This window comes from Ricinus communis, chromosome 8 (genome assembly GCF_019578655.1).
Source record: "Ricinus communis isolate WT05 ecotype wild-type chromosome 8, ASM1957865v1, whole genome shotgun sequence".
Lineage (NCBI taxonomy): Eukaryota > Viridiplantae > Streptophyta > Magnoliopsida > Malpighiales > Euphorbiaceae > Ricinus > Ricinus communis.
The window spans coordinates 10,662,164-10,687,073 of NC_063263.1; the positions used below are offsets into that span (position 1 = coordinate 10,662,164).

Consider the following 24,910-nt stretch of genomic DNA (forward strand, 5'->3'; position numbering starts at 1 on the left):
ATGCATTTCTTTCAACTGCACCTCTAATGGAGAATTTAAAGATTAAGAGTTGTTTAATTTAGCTGTACATAAATGTGAACTAATTAATAAAATTTTTCTAGTGGTTTTGCTGATATGTCAAATATATAGTTTGAGTGTATATTATATATATGTTATTTATTTTTCGTTTTATAAAGTCATTGGAAAATAGTATCAGAATTAAAAAAAAAAATTATAATTTATTGTATATATTAGAAAAAATTTAAATGGTTATTGAGAGTGAAAATACTGAAAAATGTTCTTATGAATATGAAAATTATGATTTCTCCAACTCAAAGTTATACATGCTATGCCTGTCACCCCCAAAGTCCATATGAAAGTGAAGTCTTGTGCTCTTTCTCTTGTCTTTCTTTTACACTGTATCAGCTTGCTATGGCTGCAAGCTGATGCCTCAGGAAATGAGACTGATCGAATTGCTTTGCTCAAGTTCAAAGAAGGGATGACTAGCGATCCGCAAGGAATCTTCCACTCATGGAATGACTCTCTTCCCTTTTGCAACTGGCTTGGGTTCACATGCGGCAGCCGGCACCAAAGGGTCACATCCTTGGAGTTAGATGGGAAAGAATTTATTTGGATCTCTATCACCATTTATTGGCAACCTGAGCTTTCTCAGGTTCGTCAGCCTCGGGAGCAACAATTTACATGGTGAAATTCCACAAGGAATTGGCAAATTATTTCGATTGCAAGAAATCCGTCTCGAAAACAACACATTAGAAGGTGAAATTCCAGCTAACCTGGAACAATCTGAAAAGAAAGATCCCTGCACAACTTGGTTCATTAGTAAATCTTGAGGAGCTTCGGCTTCTGACGAACAATCGAAGGGGAGAAATCCCGGCATCTTTGGGTAATCTTTCATCGATCAGGATCTTTCATGTGACACTCAACAATTTGGTAGGACATATTCCTGATGATATGGGCAGATTAACAAGCTTAACAACTTTTGCTGTCGGAGTTAACAAAATATCAGGTGTAATTCCTCCGTCTATTTTCAATTTCTCATCTTTGACAAGGTTCGAAGTCACACCCAACCAACTTATTGGAAGTCTGTCTAACAATATAGGCCTCACTCTGCCAAATCTCCAGTTTTTGGGGTTTGGTGAAAATAATTTTATTAGGTCAATTCCAGAAACATTATTCAATTCCTCTCAACTGGAAATTTTTGATCTTGGTTTTAACAACTTTGTTGGACCAGTTCCAGTCACTTTGGGAAATCTGAAAAATCTGTGGAAGATAAGACTTCATAGAAATAATTTGGGGAGCAATTCTTCTAATGACTTGCTTTTCTTACCTCCTTGATAAACTGTACCAAACTCAAAATTTTGGATTTTGGCGAAAAACAATCTTGGTGGAAGTTTACCCAGTTCTGTGGCCAATTTGTCAACTGAACTCAATCTGTTTTATTTTGGACATAATCAAATCACAGGCACCATTCCTGCAGGGCTAGAGAATCTCATCAACTTAACTGGATTGGTCATGCACTATAACCTTTTCACTGGTGTTATTCCTCATTATTTTGGAAAGTTTCAGCAATTACAACTTTTGGATTAACAAGAAATCGATTGTCAGGTCAGATTCCATCCTCCTTTGCTAATCTCACTAGATTGTCTGAACTCTACCTGTCAGAAAAGAAACTTGAAGGACGCGTTCCTGCTAATATTGGAAACTTAAGAAACTTGTATATCTTAGCTATTTCAGAAAATAACCTCAGTGGAGCTATACCCCCACAGCTTCTAACTCTTACTTCTTTATCAAGAGAGCTGGACTTATCGCAGAACTCATTTACTGGTAACCTACCTCTAGAAATAGGGAAGCTAACTTGACAAAATTAGATGTCTAAAAAAACAATCTTTCAGGTGAAATTCCTACAACTCTTAGAGATTGCTTGAGCCCGGAATGTCTTTACATGCACGATAACTCATTTCAAGGAACCATTCCGTCGTCATTGGCTTCCCTAAAAGGTCTTTATAAGTATTTAAACGTTATCTAACAATAAAGTTCTTAAGATTAGAAGAAATGATGCAATTACCTATTTTCATACTTTTTCAGTCTAAAAACACAGTTCACTTTCAACCTACATGTGAATTCGAAGATGTTCTCTTAGTTAATATCATTAATTTTTATCAATTTTTCTCTTAATTTCCTTCATTAAACTTTATATAGAAACTACAGTTTCAAAGTATACAATGTGAGAATAAATTGCATATGAAATTATCTATGTTAATGAAAGATATTTTAATAATTACTCGTTAAACTAATGTTAATTAATCAATAAAAAGTTTCTGATGATTACTTATTAAGCTAATAATTCAAATAAAATGTAATTTGAAACTGGATAGAAGAGTTATTTTTTCAGGATGGAGGAAATAGTTAGATTCAAGAACTATATATGTAAAAAAAATTAAATGAAAACGATCTTATATTAAACAATGAAAAACTTGAACTCCCATCAAATGTACTAAAAGAATAAGGAAAAGAAAGAAGAAAAACTTGACCCAAAAGAAAGAAAAGAAACATTAAATGGAATTTATTAACAAGAACTCGGTCTACTTCAAGAATTGAATTAATATTGATATATAATATTATTTATTAAATATAGCATCCACATAACTATTTATAATTAAAAACCAATAGATATAAATATAAAAATTAATAAATAGTATTACATGTTAGTATGCAATTATATTTATGCACATGGTGACAAAACATCGTTGCATCTTCAATGGAATTTTGATATCGTCAGGAAGAATATGTTTTTGTCCAAATAATCCAGTTTTTATATTCTCTTTCACATTGAAGAAATTGTGATAGTCAAGAGAGGATGGACAAAAAATAAGACTTCAGACTGACAACCATAGAATTGGTTTCATATACATCATTATTATATACAGAGGCTTGCTTATGCATTCACTTGTTCTTTCATCATCAGTCTTTTGACTTTTGTGGGTGTTGAGTTGGTTTAATCACATAACGCATATTTTTTAGTCTACAATAATGTGAATGACAAGAAATTGAGGGCTCATCTCACTATAATTAATTTCAGCTCAACCATTATCCTAAATATATACTTTTGTTTTGTTTTATGACATAGATGTTGATAACTATATTCCACACCTACTAATTTTATAGTAAATATATTACTCATAATTCAAAAAAACCCTAATAAAGAAAAAAGAAAAAAAGAATTGACAATGTATTAAATTGCAGCTTCCTGTATAATTATTTTAAGTATGTCCATTAATTAGGCAAATTCAAATTAATAAATTGCTATAAGATTATGGAACATTTATAATTGGATCAAAGGTCAACTGTCCCTGTAAATTAATTCAACGCATTTATTTACATATGGTTATCAATTAAGTCATCTTAGCTTCATATGCAACTTTCACTTTCCGTATATAAATATTACTTTTCCAGTCTCTCCATTTCCATGAACATATACCAAAAATGAAGTGGAATTATTTTCTTTCTTCTGTCATTATTCTCTGCGCTACTAGCTTACCATGGCTGCAAGCTGACGCTGCTTCAGGAAATGATACTGATAGACTTGCTTTGCTCAAACTTAAGGAAGGGATTACTAGTGATCCAAATCATGTCCTGAATTCATGGAATGATTCTGTTCCTGTCTGTGAATGGTTTGGAATCACCTGCAGTCCCCAGCATCACAGAGTCACATCCTTTGTGTTAGAGGGGCAGAATTTATTTGGATCAATTTCACCATTTATTGGTAACCTGAGTTTTCTCAGGTTTATCAACCTCCAAAACAACAGTATACATGGTGAAGTTCCCCAAGAAGTTGGCAGGTTATTTCGACTGCAGGAATTGCTCCTCATCAACAATACTTTACAGGGTGAAATTCCAATCAATCTAACACGTTGTTCTCAACTCAGGGTGATTGGTTTGCTAGGGAATAATCTATCAGGGAAGATCCCAGCAGAACTTGGTTCTTTGTTAAAGCTTGAGGTGCTTTCGCTTAGTATGAACAAACTGACAGGAGAAATCCCAGCTTCCTTGGGCAACCTTTCGTCGCTTACCATCTTCCAAGCAACATACAACAGTCTAGTGGGAAATATTCCACAAGAAATGGGCAGATTAACAAGTTTAACAGTTTTCGGCGTTGGAGCTAATCAACTATCTGGTATAATCCCTCCATCCATTTTTAACTTTTCATCTGTGACAAGGCTTCTCTTTACCCAGAACCAACTGAATGCGAGTCTGCCAGACAATATACACCTCCCAAATCTCACATTCTTTGGCATTGGTGATAACAATTTATTTGGGTCAATACCAAATTCATTGTTCAATGCCTCTAGATTAGAAATAATTGATCTTGGTTGGAACTACTTTAATGGACAAGTCCCAATTAACATAGGAAGTCTTAAAAATCTCTGGAGAATAAGACTTCATGGAAACAATCTAGGAAGTAATTCAAGTAGTGACTTGGCTTTTCTTACCTCTCTGAATAACTGTACTAAGCTGAGAATCTTGGATTTTGGTAGAAACAATTTTGGTGGTGTTTTACCTAATTCTGTGGCTAATTTGTCAACTGAACTCAGTTTATTTTATTTTGGGCGCAATCAAATCAGAGGCATAATTCCTGCAGGGTTAGAAAATCTCATAAACTTAGTCGGACTAGTCATGCACTATAACCTTTTCACTGGTGTAGTACCCTCCTATTTTGGTAAGTTTCAGAAATTACAAGTTTTGGATTTATTTGGAAACAGGTTGTCAGGTCGCATTCCATCCTCCTTAGGTAACCTAACTGGGTTGTCTATGCTGTACTTATCAAGAAACCTATTTGAAGGAAGCATTCCTTCAAGTATTGGAAACTTGAAAAATTTGAATACTTTGGCCATTTCGCACAATAAACTTACTGGAGCCATTCCCCATGAAATTCTAGGCCTTACTTCTTTATCACAAGCATTAGATTTATCTCAAAACTCATTAACCGGCAACTTACCTCCAGAAATAGGGAAACTAACTAGCTTGACAGCATTATTCATCTCTGGAAACAATCTATCAGGTGAAATTCCTGGAAGCATTGGAAATTGCTTGAGCCTGGAATATCTTTACATGAAAGACAATTTCTTTCAAGGAACCATTCCGTCCTCATTGGCTTCCCTGAAAGGCCTTCAATATGTAGATCTTTCGGGAAATATCCTGACAGGGCCAATTCCTGAAGGTCTACAGAGCATGCAATACTTAAAGAGTCTAAATCTTTCTTTCAATGATCTTGAGGGTGAGGTACCGACTGAAGGAGTATTCAGAAATTTAAGTGCTTTATCACTAACTGGAAACAGTAAGCTTTGTGGTGGAGTACCGGAACTCCATTTGCCAAAATGTCCCAAGAAGGTGAAGAAAGAGCATTCTCTTATGCTCAAGCTAGCTATCATTATTCCTTGTGCAGCTTTATGTGTGGTTTTGATCTTAGCCTTTCTTCTCCAGTACAGTAAGAGAAAATCAGATAAGAAGTCATCTTCATCAATAATGAACTACTTCAAGAGATCATCTTCTTCATCGTTAATGATCAACCGTATTCTTTTGAAGCTATCTTACAGAGACCTCTGTCGAGCCACAAATGGGTTTGCCTCTGAAAATCTAATTGGCACTGGAAGCTTTGGTTCTGTGTATAAAGGATTTCTAGATCAAGTTGAAAGACCGGTTGCTGTTAAAGTCCTGAAGCTTGAACAAACAGGCGCTTCCAAGAGCTTTATTGCTGAATGCAAAGTGTTACAGAATATCAGGCACAGGAATCTTGTTAAGATGTTGACATTTTGCTCTAGCATAGATGAGAAACTTAACGAATTCAAAGCTCTTGTCTTTGAGTTGATGGAAAATGGGAGTTTAGAGTCGTGGTTGCATCATGACACCAACAGCGACAACCAGTCAAGGAATTTGAGCTTTCTTCAGAGACTAGATATTGCAATCGATGTTGCATCTGCCTTGCACTATCTTCATGACCTCTGCAAAAGACCAATCATTCACTGCGACTTGAAGCCGAGCAATGTTCTCCTAGATGATGATATGGTTGCCCATGTATGTGATTTCGGTCTAGCAAGGCTCCTCTCAACTTCAAATGCTTCGTCTGAAAGTCAATTCAGCACAGCTGGAATCAAGGGAACAATTGGTTATGCTGCTCCAGGTATTTCGCCCTCTTAATCTATTAATTCTCTGTCACGAAACAGATATAGTTGGTAAAATGTCTTTATTAACACAATAACACACTAACCACATTAATTCTATAAATTGTAGAGTATGGAATCGGCTGTGCAGCATCCAAAGAAGGGGATGTATATAGCTTTGGAATCCTGTTACTAGAGATATTTTCAGGAAGAAAACCAACCGATGAAATGTTCAAAGATGGTTTAAATCTGCATGACTTTGTGAAGGCAGCATTGCCACAAAGACTTGTGCAGATTGTAGACCAAAGCCTTCTTGCAGCAGAAATACAAGAAACGAATGCATTAAGACTCTCGACTGACGAGGAAGATCATCAGAATCTAATGAAGGAAGGTGAATATACAAACATGAGTTGGCTGAGAGCAGATATAGAAAACTGTTTATTTTCCATTCTTGTAATTGGGCTAAACTGTTCATCAAGCTCACCCAGAGGAAGAATGAGTATGAAAGATGTCACTAGACAACTACATTTGATCAAGAATGCTTTTCTTGACGGAAGCAGATCAAGCACAGAGGAACCATGATAGGTAATTCTAAATTATAACCCTTTGTTCTTTTATTATTATTATTATTGAAAAATTTACTATGTGTATATCAATCTCATATCAAATTTGGATCAAAGCTTGTCTGAAGCTGTTTATACTGCCATCAAGGAATAGTCTACTTGGTATTCTTATAACTGAAAATTGGGGAAGCTCTAAGCTTTCTTGAATTATGTTAAGACAATGTGGATTAACATTCTCGGGGAACAAAGTAACTGATGTTTCTTTTTTTTTTTTTTTTTAGGGGACAGTAACTGATGTTAAACTTTTTACATTAGCTTCGGGGGATATTTAAATTCTTACTATTCTAACATTAATTCCTAGGAACTGTAGTATATTTAACATTCTCTTGTCTTAAATCTTGCAGGAGCACATAGCCATGTACCATATTGCTGAAGCAGTCAAATCCCACTGCTACCTATTTTCTGGTGTCAAATGCATTCTTGAGATTTCCGTTGTAATATAATTTACTACTTTCATGTTATTAACAATCAAATTATTAAGAAAAATGTTTGATGTAATTTAATTTGTTACTTCAAGCCTTGACTGGTTGGCGATTGGAATTTGTATCTCACATGAATTTCTGCATGCATAATTTAAAAGTCTAGTTCATGGCCCAAAGCTTGAGCACAGTGGATTAAATAGGGAGGGAGGGATTACGTTGGACTAGCAAACATGATCTGGCTGAACAAGCATCTGAACCAACTAGTAGAACTGAATTACGAATAACGAACAGCCGGCAACGGCGGAGAGTTTGGCCATTTTTGAAGAAGCCGGCCTTGATATTTATGGGAGATGGGGTTAATTTATTGGTAATATTTATACTTCAGAGACTGGCATTTTCCCTCCAAGTTTTATCTTTTATGTTGCATGTTCACACTGTATAGTTTTCGTGATTAAAGCTCCGTTTGTTTTTCGACCAAATTCAGAATGAAATATTTTCTGCATTTTTTTTGCTGTTTGTATACTTGGAAAATTCAGTTAATAATTTTTGAATTAAATGAAGAATTATGTAGTTTCAGAGAAAAATAACTTCCTATTTTTATTAAAAAGATATTATTTTCTTGCACTTAAGCAAGCTAATTTATAACGGTTATATAGAATCTATTTAAATATATGTAGCATATCCACTATCTGACGATTGCTTGTCAGGAATTCCGGCCACAGATATAGAAACTTTTGGATTTAATTTTTTTTCTTAATTTTATATCTATAATCAAATTAGAAAAAAGATTAATGAATTTTAAATAATTTTCAAAGTGACAGTTCTCGAACCACTTCAAACATCATAAAATAATATAAAAATATTTTAAAAATTTAATAAAGAATCATATGAGTATTTTTTATATTTTTTCAAAATTTTTTAGCTTTTAGAACATTTTAATAGTATTGGTTCAAAAATATTTTAATATAAAAAATAAAAATTTAAATTCAATAAATTTTTTATAGTTTACTCTTGTTTTACTTTTATTTCTATAAATATTAATAATTTTAATTTCTTTTTAAACTTTAGGTAATAGAAGAAATAGAGTTAAAAATATTAGTTAATAAAATGTATAATTAAAAAAAGAACTTGTACTATATTTACTATTCTGTCAATTTTCATACTAATTTTCTTTTTTTAAAAAAATAAAAAATTAATTATTTTTTATTTTTACATATATCTAATATAACTTTTTCTTTTTCTGTTGTACTTTTCGTAGAATGATTATCCTGCAGGTCTATGTACACCCCCTTAGAGTAGAGGGATGGTTTGAGGTAGGCATGCCATAGATAAAGAAAGAAGGCTGGATCACGTTCAGTTCAGCGCAGGGCTACCTCTCATATATTATATGTTTGAAAACTGTCTGTCTTTAGGGCATTTTGTGATTCATCTTGCGTTAACCTTATTTATATAAAACGATAAGAGGGACTTATAGCCTCGGAAAACAATGTCTTATTTACATATCAACGAGACAATGACTATTTTCTTTTGAATTCTTTATGAATCCTGTCCTGTAATTCTATTAACTTGTGGGGATGATTTCACTATGTTTTGCAAGAAACCTGCATCTGAAATTTCACTAAAATGGCAGAGACTAATCACAAGGAAAAGACCATTAACAACTCATTCTCATGCCTTAAAAGCCATATATTTTAGGAATGGCAGTAGATTGGGTGTGATAAGGTATTATACCCATACTTGAATGCACCCATTCAAGTAAAAATTATATTAAATACATCCCTGTATTTTTAAGTTTTCAGGTAACTTGTAAATGGTCTATTATTCAAATAGTTATTAGGATGTTTTTAAAATACTTATATAAATTAAAACATCAAGTATGAATATATCTAACAAAAGTTATATTTACATTCAAAATGATTATATTCAAAAATTAAAAAGAAAAACTACTATAGTACTAAAAGAGTTAAATAGTTATTAATAAATTTGTCCCATATCTAAATAAAACATATTAGATACACTGTGGTTGAGAAATTCAATTACACAACTCTTAGTATTATGTAAGCTATTTGGTGGTTTGATCTGTATAGATGAAAAAGGTCTAAAAGAGGTGAATGAGCTTAAGCTTTTACGTATAAGAGTTCATGTTCAACTGAATAAATCTTTACCGAAAGGGTTTCATCTAAAAGAACGTCCTTTAGATCATTGGTGTCAACTTTGATATGAGTAACTTTCAACGGTATGTTACTACTGTGGTATAGTGGGGCATATAGTGAAAGCCCGCCCTAGTCGCGAAGAAAACATAGAAGCAGTTGCAAACAGCAAACAATCAGTGTCCTCCTTTCCACCTCCATGGAAAAGAGATCATTTTAAACATATCAAAATTCATCAGTTACTAAGAATATTGGCGTGGAGATCATCTAAACTGGGAGCACAGGAAATGAGCTCGGGTTTGCATGCTACAGTGTCACAAGTAGGTTTAGAAATGGGACAATCTTCTGGTGCAGCTTCTAAGGCATCGAAAACAGATATGCCAGCCACACAGGTAATGAGAGGCTATGGTTCCTTCCAAACCTCTTCTAATGATGTCATGAGAAATGATAAGGAGGCACCGTCAAACTAGAAGAGTAAGGAATCAGACCAGAAATGTTACTGTTACATGCACCTTGGGGAAGAAAGGAATAGTGGGCCAGGCTATAATTTCTACATAGGGGATGGGCTCTAAGTCACTAGATTGGGGAGTCCAAACCTCGGTGGATATGAGTAATGGGCCTCCGACTATGATTTATCTATCCAAGCTAAGTGTTCCTTCGGGTTTTAAATAAGAATAGGTTAGTTTTTTAGAGCGGAGGGAAAATGGGCCATTTCCAGGAATGAAAAACAAGAGAATGGGTTTTAAAGCTCATTTGCAACCTATTATCCCCACGTCGTATTTCTTAGATATGCTGAGCTCCTCTATTCGAAGCAAATATGCTGGTTTGGGACGTCATGACATTTTGGCTATAGAAGACTAGGTCGTAGTGGCAATAGACATACTGCGGCATCATTCTAATTAAAAAATTGAGAGACATAAGTTGATAGCTTCATCTTCAGGCCTTTCTAACAGCCCCATGAAGATAGTTCAAGCCACAAATGCCGTTAGAATTTCAACAAAGGCTTGGGCAGATGAGATGGATGAGGTTGCTAGCCTACCTTCCCAAGACATATTTTATGATAATTCACTTCAGGAGATGGAACCAACTCGACAAGTGAAAAAATGGAAGGTAAGGGCAAGACAAGAAGTGGTGATAACTGAAATCTCTAAGACTACTTCATCAACTACTCCATGTAAACGTGGTTTTGAAAAAATTGAATCAACACACACAGGGAAAATGAAGATTAGAAAGTTTTCTACACATAGTTCTGAAAAGGTGAGGCAGGCCAGCCTTGAGTGGCCCTAATTTTCGCCATAAAAATCCTCAGTTGGAACTGTCAAGGTATTGGAAGAAACTTGACAGTTAGATGCGTAAAAGAATATGTTCTTCATCATCTTCCAGATGTTGTTGGACAGGAAGTGATGTGGGACAGACAACTACCTCAACAGGATTGATCAAAGCAAATTTTGATGCGGCGACGAGGAAACAAATAAATAAAGGAAGCATAGATAGTATAGCCCAAAATAGTAATAATCAAATTATACAGTCTTTTTCTAAGGTATACATAGGCATTTCGGAACCTTTAGTGCTTAAGAGTTTGGCTCTGAGAGAACGTATGGAATAGGCAGCCGGATTTCGACAGCCAAAAGTAATGTTTGGAGGTGATGCTTTGCAAGTTATCCAAATAGCTAATGGGACAACGATAACTTCTGCTTCAGTGTGTTATATATTTTGCAGATATATATGATCTTAGGAAGTCCTTCAAGATCTTGTAATATTTTAGCACATCATAAAGCCAAAGCAGCTTTTTATTAATAATAATTATCTGTTATTGGTTAAAAACAAATAAATTCTTTTAGATGATTTTTAAAAAATATGCCTGATATTTGTATTTAAGAATTGTATGCTATATGACCTAATGTTATCGCTGATTTTTTCCTTTTTCTTTCCAGAAAACTATCACTGAATTAGCCCTCATATAGTCTTATATATGCCCTAAGCAAAAGGATATTAAATTTGTGATTTTACTTTTATTTTAAATATTATAATCACTTTTTTTTTCCATTAAAACCTTTGTAAAATATTAAACAAGATAAGTTTAATGATTATTATCATCTTATTGCAAAATATCTCAATCAAACCCGAATTGCAACTACAAATATAAAAAGAAATTTTCAAGTAATTTTATTATTCTAGTGAGACATGTTAAGTGAGCTAAAAAAATAACATTCTTAAATCTATTTATAAAATAATTTAAAATTTTCTTTGAGTTTGAAATTAACAAATCTAAAACTAATATATATCAAAATCTAAAAAATCTTACATCATCTCCGACGACTAAAAAATATCAAAACATGTAAATATATCTAATAATTCCAACCTTTAAATATGCATTTTTCTATTTTATAACGGGCTAATTACAATTTATTCATTAATTTTTATCATATATATTAATTCGTTATAACAAATAAGAAATACCTTAATATTCTTTATAATTTTATCATATCATACTAAAATGCTCTTTCTTTAGATTCATTAATTTTAATTTATAGCAACAAATTTATTCTTGAACTCTGATAAATATTCATCTCTTCTTTATTCACTCAACTCTGGCCACCATCCCTCATCTCTTTTCTAAAAGCTTTTTCTAAAAGATTGTTCTCTTGTTAACATCACAAGACATCTTTATGCCTTTTATGATGATAAAATAAGAATATAACTAAATCTCTGTCGGTTTAATATATATAAAAATTATAATATTATATGTAAAAATATTGTTTTTTAAAAATGTTCAATTGGGTATTTAGATTTATAAGGTTTTTTTTGGCCAAGAGCTTATTTTATAGTTAATAACAACAAGGATAACTATTGTTAATGTTAGAATTATAAAAAGGAGGAAATAGTTAAAAGAGAACATAATTTGAAAATTAGTAGTGATTAAACAAAGAAGAAGATGAAGATGCAGAGACGGAGTGTGGACTGCAAAATGTGTAGCAGTAGTCACATTTACAATAATGTCAAGAAAACAGTGCCTCCTGCCAACGCATTTTTACATTAAATACCCCCAAAAAGGACGAATCCTAGCCGTTGCTTTGTCAGACAAAGGCGCCGCTTGCTTCCTGCATGTTACTGTTCACATTAATGAAGATCTCGCCATGCTGCACCTGCACCTGCACCACCAGCTGCTCTGCTTTTCCCACACAGTCCATCACCACCACCACCACCACCTACCTCTTACCTCAATCCCACAATTTAGATAGATTTACCCAGTCCATGTCCAGTCAGTCTGCAAGTACTATGTACTTCTCTATCTCAACACGCGCCTCCTCTGCTCGTTTCAATCCAATATTACCCATAATTGAATGGCTCTTTTTATTATTTACCCAAAAGGAAATGACATTCGCTTTTAGATCACTTTAGAAACAACTCTCTCTGTCTCTCTCTCTTCTCTTTTTCTTAAAGATTAAATTGCAGTTTTTATTATGCATTTATCTAAATTCTTGCTAGAATCAAACAATTTGATTTGAATGGTTAAAGTTACTACTTCAAAGTTTAGTATATTTATTTATGGATTTTAAGAAATTAAAGTTGCAGTAATAATATAATTAGTTGAGAGTTCAGATTTGATTCCTACCTCTGAACATTAAATTAAATTCTTGAATTTGCATATGCCAAAATTAAAGTACGCATTTAAATTTGCTCAGATATTATAGAGGAAATTACAAACACTTTCGTAAAATTCATGTAATTTTACACTGTTGCTTATTCATTATATATATATACTTTGATGGAAATAGCCGTTTATGAAATATTAGTGGATTCTGAATAATGCAAATTTTTTGGTTCCCTAAAGCAATTTAAAATAAATTTAGCCTGTGACAGCAGCACTGTGAGTAATAAACTAACAAAACACTGATAAAAGAACAATTCTAATGAACAAAATACAAAATAAAGGAAGAACAAAGGTGCATATTCGGAAAAATGAAAATAAACAAAGTAGAGTAAATCTCAATGGTATTTGTAATTATCCTAAAATTAAATGGTCAAATTGCAAGAACACAATATTTGCTGTCAACTTAATAAAAAAGAAACATATTTTGTTTAAAGAACAGAAAATTATTGAAACAAACTATCCACAGGGTCAGACCCGTCAAGCACACACAATATTTTGCTTGGCCAATGAAACAACTCAATTAATAAGATGATTTAACATTTCCAGCAAAGAAACATAAAATTTGCTTTAGAAAAAGATTAGAATATGAAATTAATCAGATTTAACCCATATCAAAATTAGCCTCATCTACTAGATTAGTACTTTAAAAAAAATGCCTATTAATTCAATAACAAGAATTACAATCATTAACATTAGCTTGATGATCCTCCTCATCTTTAACCTCTCTAGGGGAACACAAGGGGAACAAAGGCAACAATTCAGGAGGCTCAGCTCCTCTAGGAGTACTTAAAGGACTTGGATGCAAATAAAACCCTTTTTCAGCAATAGCTCTCTCTTCGTCGCATTCAGTTTCTCTTGGACTCCCACGAGCGCAGAATTCTTCACAAGGTGATCTAGGACTCACGCGAGAAGAAGAAACAGCAAAGAAATCCAAAGTCGACACGGGCGACACCAAGAAACCTCGCTGTTGCTGCCTTAACTGGAAAAGCTGCTGATGAGGATGATGATCATGAAGTTCGAAGTTATTGATGTTGTCGGGGTAGTTGCTGAGGTTGATTTGAAGATTCTTGGCGCTTTGCCTCCTTTCTTGAAGCTTGAATGCAGGTCTTTTAGGACCTGGAATGGCGTTTGGTCGGTTTGGGTGGGTCAGTGGGAGCTTTTGCGTGGATGGGTCGTCGGGTGCTCCTGTGAGTTTCTGAACTATGGTGCGGAATGTTGATGGGTCTGCTTGGACAAAGGTAGTGTTAGGTGAGGTTGGATCAGATCCATAGGTGGCTGAGCTATGGTGCGTGGTGCCGGTGTTGTTAGAAGTGGAAGCCATGAGAGAAACAGTGGTCGAGCATGAAAGTTTTCTGGTTTGGAGCGTATCTATTATATAAGGCGTTGTTGTCGTTCTTGCTTTGAGTTTGTGTAATGAGAAGAGGAGAAAAGGGGTTTTTAAAGGGTTTGTCTTTTGAATTTTTGTGTTTATAGATTTTATGGGGTAAATGTCAACAATGTGTGGGGTTGAATTGTCAGAAGGAGATCGATCATATATACCAAATACTAACACTTTTTGTTTTGGAAATGAGAAATGCTTTGTTATGTTTCCACTATATATGGTTTTGCTATTTGTAGAGTTGTTTTATGGAGAGGGTGATTCACATATAATATGTGTTTTATTATATATATGGATACCAATTCTGATTTCTTGTTCCATTTTAAGTTTTCTGTTATAGTATTTTGAGTACACGTTTTGCTTAGATATGGAGTGGTCCCATTACCTAAATTATATAAACTAAAATCCTAATTCTTCAATCATTATATCTTATTAAAACCTTACTGATTTGTAAAAGAAATAATTTGGTAGATTCTGTTTAGTAGGTTATTTATACACACATTCAACAAATATGAGTTATATCACTTTAAATATTTGATTTTATATGATAATATTTATAATCAATTAACTTTAGATGATATAATGTTGTTTATTTTTAACGAATGTGTTTTGAAATGACGCTATCTAATAAATTCTGAAATTATTATATAAAATTGAATAAATACTAAGATGTTATCAAATTAGTAGTCTATAAATTGCTTATGTAACTGGCAATGTATAGAAATTAATTTAAATTTTAATAGTTTATTATTGTTAAAACTTCCAAAACCCATTCCTCATTTTTCTTAAAAACATTATAATAAATTAACATATTAAAATATGAGTCTTTTAGTTAGAAATATAGTGAAAAAAAAAAAGAGGGCATAATTATATGATGAAGTAAGGTCCGTCTAAATTGAAAATGAAGGGCAAACCGTGTGATTAAAAGACCCTTTTGGAAGTCCAAGCATACCACTAATCAAAGCAATATCTAGATGACAAGAAGATAAACAGATCAGAGTTGACTATATGATGCAGCAATAATAATAATAGTATAACGACCCACCCAGACAAAAGCAACTCATGATTCATTAGAGCATCTGCCCAAAAAAACCTTGAAAAAGGAAACAACAGAAATTATAATAATGAATTGGGTGTGGAAGGAAGGAGTAAGTAATACTAACAGTATAGCAAGTAATAATTGCATGAAGAAAAAGAATTTGAAAATTTGAAGAAGTTTTGATATATATATATATGTATGTATGCATAAATGGAGAATGAGCTGGCAATGGCATTGAATGATGAGTCATGCGGGGTCAGCGGGTTGTGGCATTGAAACAAGAGCAGTTTACAGCAGCTAGCAGCCACCATATTTCTGACTCTCTCTCTCTCTCTCTCTCTCTGCGCCCTGCCTTGTGAATCTGCGTTTTTATTTTCTTTTTCTTGTTTTGTATAGTAAAGTATAGCTGTTTGTTCATTGTTATGTGTCGATGGTTAAATTTTCTAACCCTTTTCTTGCTCTGCCTGTCTCTGTCTTTCTTCGTTTGCGTGAAGGACTCCACTTTGACATTAGAGGGAAGAAAAAGTTATCTAATGCCCTGGTTTCATTCTGTTCAGGTCCTTTTTTTTTTTTTTCTTTAAATTTTGGTTAGCTTGGCTTGGCTGTGTGCCTTCTTTGTAGTTTCTTTGCTTTACTCTTCTCCTTTTGATATTGCTTAGCTGGGATGGTTGGTTTGCTCATCTTTTCCTTCCCTTCTATCCTTTCCCTCTTCAGTATTGCGCTTGCATGACATAAACATGAAAGTATTTCCATCTATGTTAATTTAGGGGTGCTTCTCGGAAATTAAAAATAATATATAATACGTCTAAATTATTTTTGGAAAAAAATGCTGTCAAGTAAGCTAACCGATTAAATTAAAAAAAATCTTTAAAAATAAAAATATAATATTAAACCGACTTGCTTTAATCTGGCGGGTTAGTTCGGACTGGTTTTCTCTGTCACCCTTATGCAAGTCTTTTTAACCAACCGAGCAATTTCTAAAACTTAGCCAATAATAATAAAGCTTATAATTTGTTGACGTTTTTATCCAGTCTTAAGGTCATTGTACCTGATTCAAACCCAAGGACTTGACTTCAGTTCCTTTTATTATCTCACTCGGACGGCATCTACGTGTCCTATAAATACACAAAGAAAAACAGTTGATGTGATCATACACTTGTTTTGTTTGTAACGCATCATTCCTAAAAGGAAAAATTAATAAAAGAAAATAGAAAATATTCCTTGTTTTTTTTATCAGCCATTGGCATTTATTCTCATTTTTAAACAACAAAATATAATATTACAATAAATGCATATGATGGTAGGGATGATATTTCAAATTTATGTAATTATTAATAATTTTATTTTTTTTGAATTCATTCCATTGTTAATAAGGAAGAGAAAATTTATGTTATGTGTTCATTTAATTATAAAGAGGAGGGGAAAAAGTTAAAGAAGTATCATGATATATAAGGGAAATGGTCCCCCATATGTTTATTTATTTGTCAATTTCTTTTAATTTATTGCAATAGCAACCGTTGTTATTATTACAGGGTGAAAATTGTGAGTTCCTGCGCCTGCTGAATGTAAATCCAAAAACCATTCAAAAGTTCAACCAACTTCACAAATTTCTGGTAATTTATTTGAGGGTCTTTCAGACATTCTTTCTTTAAATATGCATTCCTTTCGCTAAAAGCAAATGCCCTATTAAAGTTCATGCAAATGAGGGATTGTTGAGTTGAGATTAATGGAGATTAGCAATAATATTATATAGAAATCAAAAGAAGAAGTCATCTTATCTTGCCTTGTGTGTCAGTTTAGTGTTCTTTTCTTTTACGTATTATTAATAAACTATTTTTACATCAATGATTGGATGTAAGATATTACAAATTTAAACTCTAATAGACTAATACACTACAAATTCAGTCTATCACTTTTTTTTTTTACTCAAATTAATAATGCAAATGATAACAAACACAAAACTATTTGCTCTCACTATGAATTAATTTGGCTTGGTTCAGCCAATTGAATCTGCATGTACAAACTTTATGCAAGTCGTTCCGAAAAACAAATCATACAAGCTTGCACATCATAGATGGTATCCAAAGATATAATTGTGAGAAAATAAAAGGTGGGAAGTGTCAAATAAAAATGATAAGTGAAAGGTTGATAATATTGAACTTCCAAAGAATACAATTTGGCATGGCCTTAATTGTGGCAATTAGGCCACTCATTATTTATTCGCACATAAGTATATACACTTAAATTTGACAGCGCACCGCAGGAATAAGGAGAAAAAGGTGTAAGAAAATCACAAAGTAACAAGGAAAAGTCATATGTGTGGCAATTAGAGGGGATTGACTTTCGCCTAGTCTTAGAAAGATGGAAAAATTATAAAAATATATCTATATTTTTTTTTTATTAAATTTATGGTTATTTTTTATTTTTACCGTGTTAAAATATTAAAAATTTCAAAAATATAATTTTAATTATTTTTAATAAAACAACTGAAAAATAATCCTATTCGAAATTAATTAGTAAGTTTTAGTAGAGAAAGTAATATTGCAAAAATGGCTATTGAAATAAGTAGTCTATTAGTGGTATTCCGCAGCTAAGACCGACAGTCAAGCTAGCTATGCCTACTATTAACCACCGACCAAAATTCCAAATTCATGGCCGTCCTGTCCCTCAAGAATTGGGCGGTTAAGATCTAACATTGGCAGAACAGAGAGGGTAAAGAACAACCCACATATATATTTGCAAGTCAAAAGAAAGTAGGGAGATGTAAGATGCAAGTTGGATTCCTTGAATGCACGAAAGTTGCCAAGGGAACACTCAATCATACGAGTCATGTGTGGAGGACAGTATGATAGCATTTTGGACTAGGCAATTCTGAATAACTGCCTATGATTCTCAATTTAATACGTTAATCTTCCCTAACAACCCACCTAATTAAAATCTTGATTACTGATGAACATGCACGCCACAATTTATAATTTTCTTCTGTTTTGTTGCTTGTATTATAAATTTTCACAACAACAGGACAATTTATTAACTTCCAAGAGGGTAAATGTAAATCTAATTTTTTCTAATTGGAGTACTAAAATATAATTTCTCTTTAATTAGTTTTATATGCTTCTTGTTCTCTAATATATGACTTTTCGCCTTCAGAGGAAGTGTAAACTATTTGATCCCTTTAATCTTTTAATAGACTTGCAATGGAATCAACAACGACTGACCCTTTTACTAGGATGATAAATCAAGAAAAACGTTTGTTGTTTTGTTGATCTTCCATTCTAAAATGGCAGCTAATGCATAAGTGATGTTCTTTTTATGCATTTCTTCTTCCTTCAATTTTTGAGGTCGAAATTACACATGAAATGCTCTCAGTGGTTTTTCTTTTGCTATACTGGGGTCTAATTTGGATTATTTAGGATGTCATTTAAGGTTGATTATTTCTCTCAAGTTCCTTGCTGTTATTTGTTTGGTAAACACGTTAAAACCTTTTTTTTCTTTAAAGAAAAAAATATAAACAGATACATTCTAATTTCTTATATTACACGATAAATATTCAGAATAATTGGTCTGTTGGTCAGAATTATGACAATATATTTTGTTTTGAAGGTAACGCTCCTTCCTCAATTTGTGAGATGGAAGGACTATTTGTGTTTTTCCAACAACAATTCCTCGGGGGAGTTTGTCTTGCAATTTGTACCAGTTTAGATACTCTGGCAGGAATTAGATTTGTCAGTTTAATCCCTTCAGAATGTAATTCTATCAATAAATTTATCTAGCAATCACTTGTCAGGATCTATGCATATTAGTTTTTCAAATTTAAAGAAACTAGAGAGCCTGGATCTTCAGAACAACAGTTTTAACCGGTGAAATCGTTGCGCAGAACTTTCTAGGAACTTTTGAAAGTAGTTGCAAAGGTAACCCTGGACTCTGCAGAGATCCGATTCATAGGAGCTGCATTACTGAGGCAACACCACCACCACCTGATGTAGAGAAAGAAGATGAAGGTTCCTATTAACGTGGTTTGGTTCCATCGGAGTTTCTGTGCATCCCTCGTCACAACCTTATTGGGGAATTATGTTCATCAACCGGCATTGGCGCATCTTGTGGTTTCAGGATATTGCTACATGTGTTTATTCAACTTCTATTCAGCTTTTTGGTACTCTAATTTCTGTCGGTCTATGTTCTCTTGGAGAGTATAAAATTTTCTTTAATATACTACAAACAAGAAACGAACAGCCTTTAATTGGTGGGTTCATTAATTACTTAGATTCTTAACCCAAGCAGTTTTATATTCTTTAATTGCTAGACAACTTCGACTCATGTTTTAATTTCTGAACTATAAATTTTATTTATTTACACAATTTATACCTATCCACTTCTAATTATTTTCAAAGAAATATTTATGATGAACTAAAATAGTTTTATCGAAAGATTTGCGATATCAATCAATAAATCAACTATCTTCAATGAAAACACTAGAATAATTTATATATTAACAATTCAATTTTTATTTCTCTCGTAAAGAAAAAAGGAAATAATTATTTTTTTAGTTGAAACTTTGAGTGGTTCGTGAAATTTAATTTATATAAAACTGACTAAACATTTATGTATTTATTGATTTATGATATATTTTTGACTTTTTATTAAATTTAATAAATTTTATTTATTTTATCTATTTTAATCGTATATTATAAAATTATTCTAAATTTAGTTCTTTATTGATAATATTTTAATCTAAAACTATAAAAATGGTGACTTGGCGTTATAAATAAATAAAAATTAATGTGTTCTTTTATAAGATTGTCTAATCTAATCAATAATTTTGTTATTACTTTTAATTTTGTTATTCATCTCCACCATCAACTCAGCAATTTATAATAGTAGATTGAGATATTGGTAATTGAAATTAAATTTCAAATAAAACATATAAACAAATAATATATTAAATTGATTTTGATCTCCTTTAAATTTCTTTTTATTAACGGTTCAATTAAATTCTCTTCATCAAACATGGCCATCAAGAGCAATTAGAAAAATCAAATTGCAATAATAATGCTTTCTAAGCTTAAATTTTATTTTGATGTTTAAGAAAATAAATGCAAGATTACAATTTTCTTTGAATTAATCTTTTTACAAGCAATCATGAAGACACATAAACAGTTTTGTTTCTTGGAATTTTTAATATTAGAGATTATTTTCGTTCCCTGGAGTGAAAATGGAGAAGCCAAAATCAAGAGCAATAATAACAGTCAAAGTGAGGCAAATACTCTCAAATTCTTATGATAATTTTCTCGAACATCTTAAGTTCAAACCCCTAGTAAGTTTACTTGTTATCGAGTCTTAATAGATTAGAGATCTTCTCTTTAACTGTCAGAGTTTGATCCATCAAGTCGAAATTTTGAAGTCCCAATTTTCATTAATTGCAGTTCAACTGCTTAGGCGACCAACAATTCAAAGTCTTCCACTCGTTTACTCTCAAATTTTGGTGTTAGCTTGACTTGGTCGTTTACTTTTTCTAAATATTTGCATATATAGTTTAGTTTGTTTGCTAGAGCTGGAACTCAAAGAGTGTGAAATTTTAGTAATTGATTTGGTCTTTGGAATGGAGAGGCTTTTGCTTAAGTATTCATTATGGGTTCTTATAGTTTCAGTTGAAATAAAAGCTTACAGAGCTTGCTTTGCAAAGGAGAGGACAGGCCTGCTGGAGATCAAAGCAAGTATCCTAACATCGAATTGTGAGATTCAAGACAATCTTGACTCATGGGTTGATGACGGAGTGAGCAACTGTTGTGATTGGGATCGAATTACCTGCGATGCCACATCAAAGCGTGTGATTGCAATTTCTCTCAATTACACAACAGGATATCCACTTAATTTTACAGGAATAGTTTGTAGTTTCAATCTATCTTTGCTTCATTCTTTTGGTGAACTGCTTCACCTTGATTTGTCTCATAATCGCTTTAATGGCTGGACTAACCATGGAGGTATATATCTCTTATCAGTTTGTTGTTCTTAATTAGTACGTATTTTATATATATATATATATATATATATATATAAACTCGAGGACGTTGCATTCTCAAGTCGTTTTCCTACAAGATTCATGCTACCAACCATACTGGTATTCCCTGTAGCTTGTTATTGATGCATTAGATCTTAATTCGTCAGATAATCAACCTTGCAGCACCACGAGCATAATAGATTCAAAAATTGGATGCAATATCTTCCACAATTACACACAATTTCTTGTACATATATGTTTGATCAGTTGTATGATGACATCTGGATTAAGTACAGCGATACATTTACACTCCAGGTACAAAGAAATGCAAAACCTAAAACTGTACAATTTGCAGGTTTTGAAAAATTATCAGGTTTGAAGAAGCTGCAGATCCTAGATGTTTCTTCTAATTATTTCAACAAAAGTATCTTATCATCTGTTCGTGCTCTTGTATCACTTAAGAATTTGATTCTTAGAAGCAATGACATGGCTGGGTTGTTCCCTAGTAATGGTATATATCCTGTGGTGGCAATCTTTCTAAATCATCCCCTCTAGTACTTCTATATCTAATTCATTCTTTTGTTTCCCCTTTTTGCACTACTAATTGATTCAGAATTAGGTGATTTGATAAAGTTGGAAGTGTTGGATCTAAGCCATAACTTCTTCAATGGCACCCTATCATGGGAAGGTAACTTCTGATCTCATCTCATGTGTGCTTCCTATATATGTGACTGCTTCTCTCTCCTGTTATGTTTCTCCTAACTTGACCAGTCTTACAAGCAAGTCAACTTGCTGCTTATTTTGTATTCTAGTTTTGGAGTTATTAAGGCTTAGTTTGAATTATGTTGAGCTGCCTTCTTGAAAATTAGAAGCTTTCAAATCCATGTGGCATAGTCAAATCCTTGGTTGATCTCCATTTACAGGTCAAGGTTACTTTCTGACATTCTATTTGCCTTTTCTTTTTTCTCTTTTGTAGGATTATGTGGATTAAAAAGCTTACTTGAGTTGGGTCTTAGTGTTAATCAATTTTCAGGCCCTCTTCCACAATGTCTTAGCAACTTAACCAACCTTCAAGTTCTTGATCTAACGTCCAATGAGTTCAGTGGCAACATCCAATCTGTTGTCTCTAAGCTCACATCACTCAAGTACTTGTTTCTTTCTGGAAATAAGTTTGAAGGCTTATTCTCATTCAGTTCTTTGGCTAACCACAAAAAACTTGAAATTTTTGAGCTCTCATCTGGAAGTACAATGTTAGAATTGGAAACAGAAATTCCTGTCTGGTTTCCTACATTTCAATTGAAAGTAATTGACTTGCCTAATTGCAACTTAAATTTGCGAACTAGAAGAATTCCTAGCTTTCTTCTTTACCAGCATGACTTACAGTTCATTGATCTCTCTCACAATAACCTCATTGGGGCATTCCCTAGTTGGATCTTGCAGAATAACTCTAGGCTAGAAGTTATGAATATGATGAACAACTCATTCACGGGAACTTTTCAGTTGCCCAGTTACAGGCATGAGTTGATTAACTTAAAAATTTCGAGCAACAGCATCGCTGGTCAGATACCTAAGGATATTGGTCTGCTCCTCTCAAATCTACGTTATTTGAACATGTCATGGAATTGTTTTGAAGGTAACATTCCTTCCTCAATCAGTCAGATGGAAGGACTATCTATTCTGGACTTGTCCAACAATTATTTCTCAGGAGAGTTGCCTAGAAGTTTACTTTCCAATTCCACCTACTTAGTTGCATTAGTTCTATCTAACAACAATTTTCAGGGGAGGATTTTTCCAGAAACTATGAACTTGGAAGAGTTGACTGTGTTAGATATGAATAACAACAACTTTAGCGGGAAGATAGATGTAGACTTTTTCTACTGCCCCAGGTTGTCTGTTCTTGATATATCCAAAAACAAGGTAGCAGGTGTAATTCCTATTCAGCTATGTAATCTTAGCAGTGTCGAAATTTTAGACCTCTCAGAAAATAGATTTTTTGGGGCAATGCCTTCTTGCTTTAATGCTTCATCATTGCGATACCTGTTTCTACAAAAGAATGGTCTAAATGGGTTAATACCACATGTGCTTTCTAGGAGTTCTAATTTAGTGGTAGTTGATCTGAGGAATAACAAGTTTTCTGGAAATATTCCATCTTGGATCAGTCAGCTTTCTGAATTGCACGTGCTGTTATTAGGAGGAAATGCATTAGGAGGCCATATACCTAATCAGTTGTGCCAATTAAGAAATCTGAAAATCATGGATCTTTCACACAATTTACTTTGTGGTTCAATTCCTTCATGCTTTCACAACATATCATTTGGGTCGATGGTAGAAGAGAGTTTCAGTTCTTCGTCTATAGGTGTGGCGATGGCCTCACATTATGACTCCTATGCTTACTACAAGGCCACTCTCGAATTGGATCTGCCTGGGCTACTTTCTTGGTCTTCTTCTTCAGAAGTACAGGTAGAATTTATAATGAAGTACAGATATAACTCCTATAAGGGCTCTGTCATCAACTTAATGGCAGGAATAGATTTGTCGCGCAATGAGTTAAGAGGTGAGATCCCTTCAGAAATTGGAGACATCCAGGAAATTCGATCATTAAATTTGTCTTACAATCACTTGTCAGGATCTATACCTTTCAGCTTTTCAAATCTAAAGAATCTAGAGAGCCTGGATCTTCGGAACAACAGCTTAAGTGGTGAAATCCCCACGCAACTTGTTGAGTTGAACTTTCTAGGAACCTTTGATGTTTCATACAATAATTTATCAGGTAGAATCCTTGAAAAAGGACAGTTTGGGACATTCGATGAAAGTAGTTACAAAGGTAACCCTGAACTCTGCGGAGATCTGATTCATAGGAGCTGCAATACAGAGGCAACAACACCACCATCACCACCGCCTGATGTGGACGAAGAAGATGAAGGTCCTATTGACATGTTTTGGTTCTATTGGAGTTTCTGTGCATCCTATGTCACAATCTTATTGGGGATAGTAGCAATTCTCTATATTAACCGGTATTGGCGGATCTTGTGGTTTAACTATATTGATGTATGTATTTATTCAATCTCTATCAGGATTTTTGGAACTGTACCGCACTAATGCTCCCAAATGTTCCTCTATATTGGGCACTTGATTTGTACTTTAGTTTTTCTTGGTCATGTTCTCTTATGGACAGTATCAAAGTTTCGTTAATCTGTTCAAATATCAAATGAGCATTTACTGTGATCGGCAATAGTTTGTTGGTCATTAGTTACTTAGATATTATTTTAGTTATATATTTAATCATTTATAGAATTTATAAAATCATACTTATAAGTCTTCTCATATCTCATAGTCTTGTGATGTAATTCTTCTTTTGTCGAGTAATGTATATGAACTACAATCATTTTGTTTGAAATCAAATAGATAGCCAAATCAGCAAAAGCCTTCTCCTCCAAGTAAATAGGAGGCTGATACAGAATAGTGGGACAAGCATACAAGTGGGAGG

The 24,910-nt window shown here is 33.2% G+C and overlaps 3 protein-coding genes across 9 annotated transcripts; 2 read left to right on the plus strand and 1 right to left on the minus strand.

Moving 5' to 3' along the window:
- The first annotated feature begins 2,802 nt into the window (after window positions 1–2,802).
- On the plus strand, window positions 2,803–7,379 carry LOC107261138 (putative receptor-like protein kinase At3g47110). Its single transcript, XM_015718272.3, has 3 exons — window positions 2,803–6,178; window positions 6,289–6,743; window positions 7,126–7,379. Exons 1-2 carry the CDS (start codon window positions 3,484–3,486, stop codon window positions 6,738–6,740), a joined length of 3,147 nt encoding a protein of 1,048 aa, XP_015573758.2. The 5' UTR covers window positions 2,803–3,483; the 3' UTR covers window positions 6,741–6,743; window positions 7,126–7,379.
- Window positions 7,380–13,617: 6,238 nt separating this feature from the next.
- LOC107261148 (VQ motif-containing protein 11) lies at window positions 13,618–14,695 on the minus strand. The gene has a single exon (XM_015718298.3). It carries the CDS (start codon window positions 14,327–14,329, stop codon window positions 13,673–13,675), a length of 657 nt encoding a protein of 218 aa, XP_015573784.1. The 5' UTR covers window positions 14,330–14,695; the 3' UTR covers window positions 13,618–13,672.
- Window positions 14,696–20,519: 5,824 nt separating this feature from the next.
- Window positions 20,520–24,680, plus strand: LOC107261153 (receptor-like protein 13). 7 transcript variants are annotated; one of them, XM_048378109.1, is made up of 6 exons: window positions 20,520–20,676; window positions 21,068–21,406; window positions 21,779–21,934; window positions 22,037–22,111; window positions 22,400–23,977; window positions 24,050–24,680. In XM_048378109.1, exons 1-6 carry the CDS (start codon window positions 20,565–20,567, stop codon window positions 24,520–24,522), a joined length of 2,733 nt encoding a protein of 910 aa, XP_048234066.1. In that variant the 5' UTR covers window positions 20,520–20,564; the 3' UTR covers window positions 24,523–24,680. The 7 variants fall into 7 exon arrangements, with proteins under 7 accessions (XP_048234066.1, XP_048234064.1, XP_048234065.1 ...); XM_048378107.1 differs by having other exon boundaries at window positions 20,526–20,676; window positions 22,400–24,680; XM_048378108.1 differs by having other exon boundaries at window positions 20,526–20,676; window positions 21,074–21,406; window positions 22,400–24,680.
- Window positions 24,681–24,910: the final 230 nt, after the last annotated feature.

Bases quoted from the DNA above. Each gene is read 5' to 3' on its own strand.
- LOC107261138 (XM_015718272.3), top strand. From the start codon at position 3,484: ATGAAGTGGAATTATTTTCTTTCTTCTGTCATTATTCTCTGCGCTACT. The intron at 6,179-6,288 runs GTATTTCGCCCT...TATAAATTGTAG, and splicing joins AATTGGTTATGCTGCTCCAG to AGTATGGAATCGGCTGTGCA.
- LOC107261148 (XM_015718298.3), bottom strand. From the start codon at position 14,329: ATGGCTTCCACTTCTAACAACACCGGCACCACGCACCATAGCTCAGCC.
- LOC107261153 (XM_048378107.1), top strand. From the start codon at position 20,565: ATGAAGACACATAAACAGTTTTGTTTCTTGGAATTTTTAATATTAGAG. The intron at 20,677-21,067 runs GTGAGGCAAATA...GGGTTCTTATAG, and splicing joins GAGCAATAATAACAGTCAAA to TTTCAGTTGAAATAAAAGCT. The intron at 21,407-21,778 runs GTATATATCTCT...TACAATTTGCAG, and splicing joins TGGCTGGACTAACCATGGAG to GTTTTGAAAAATTATCAGGT.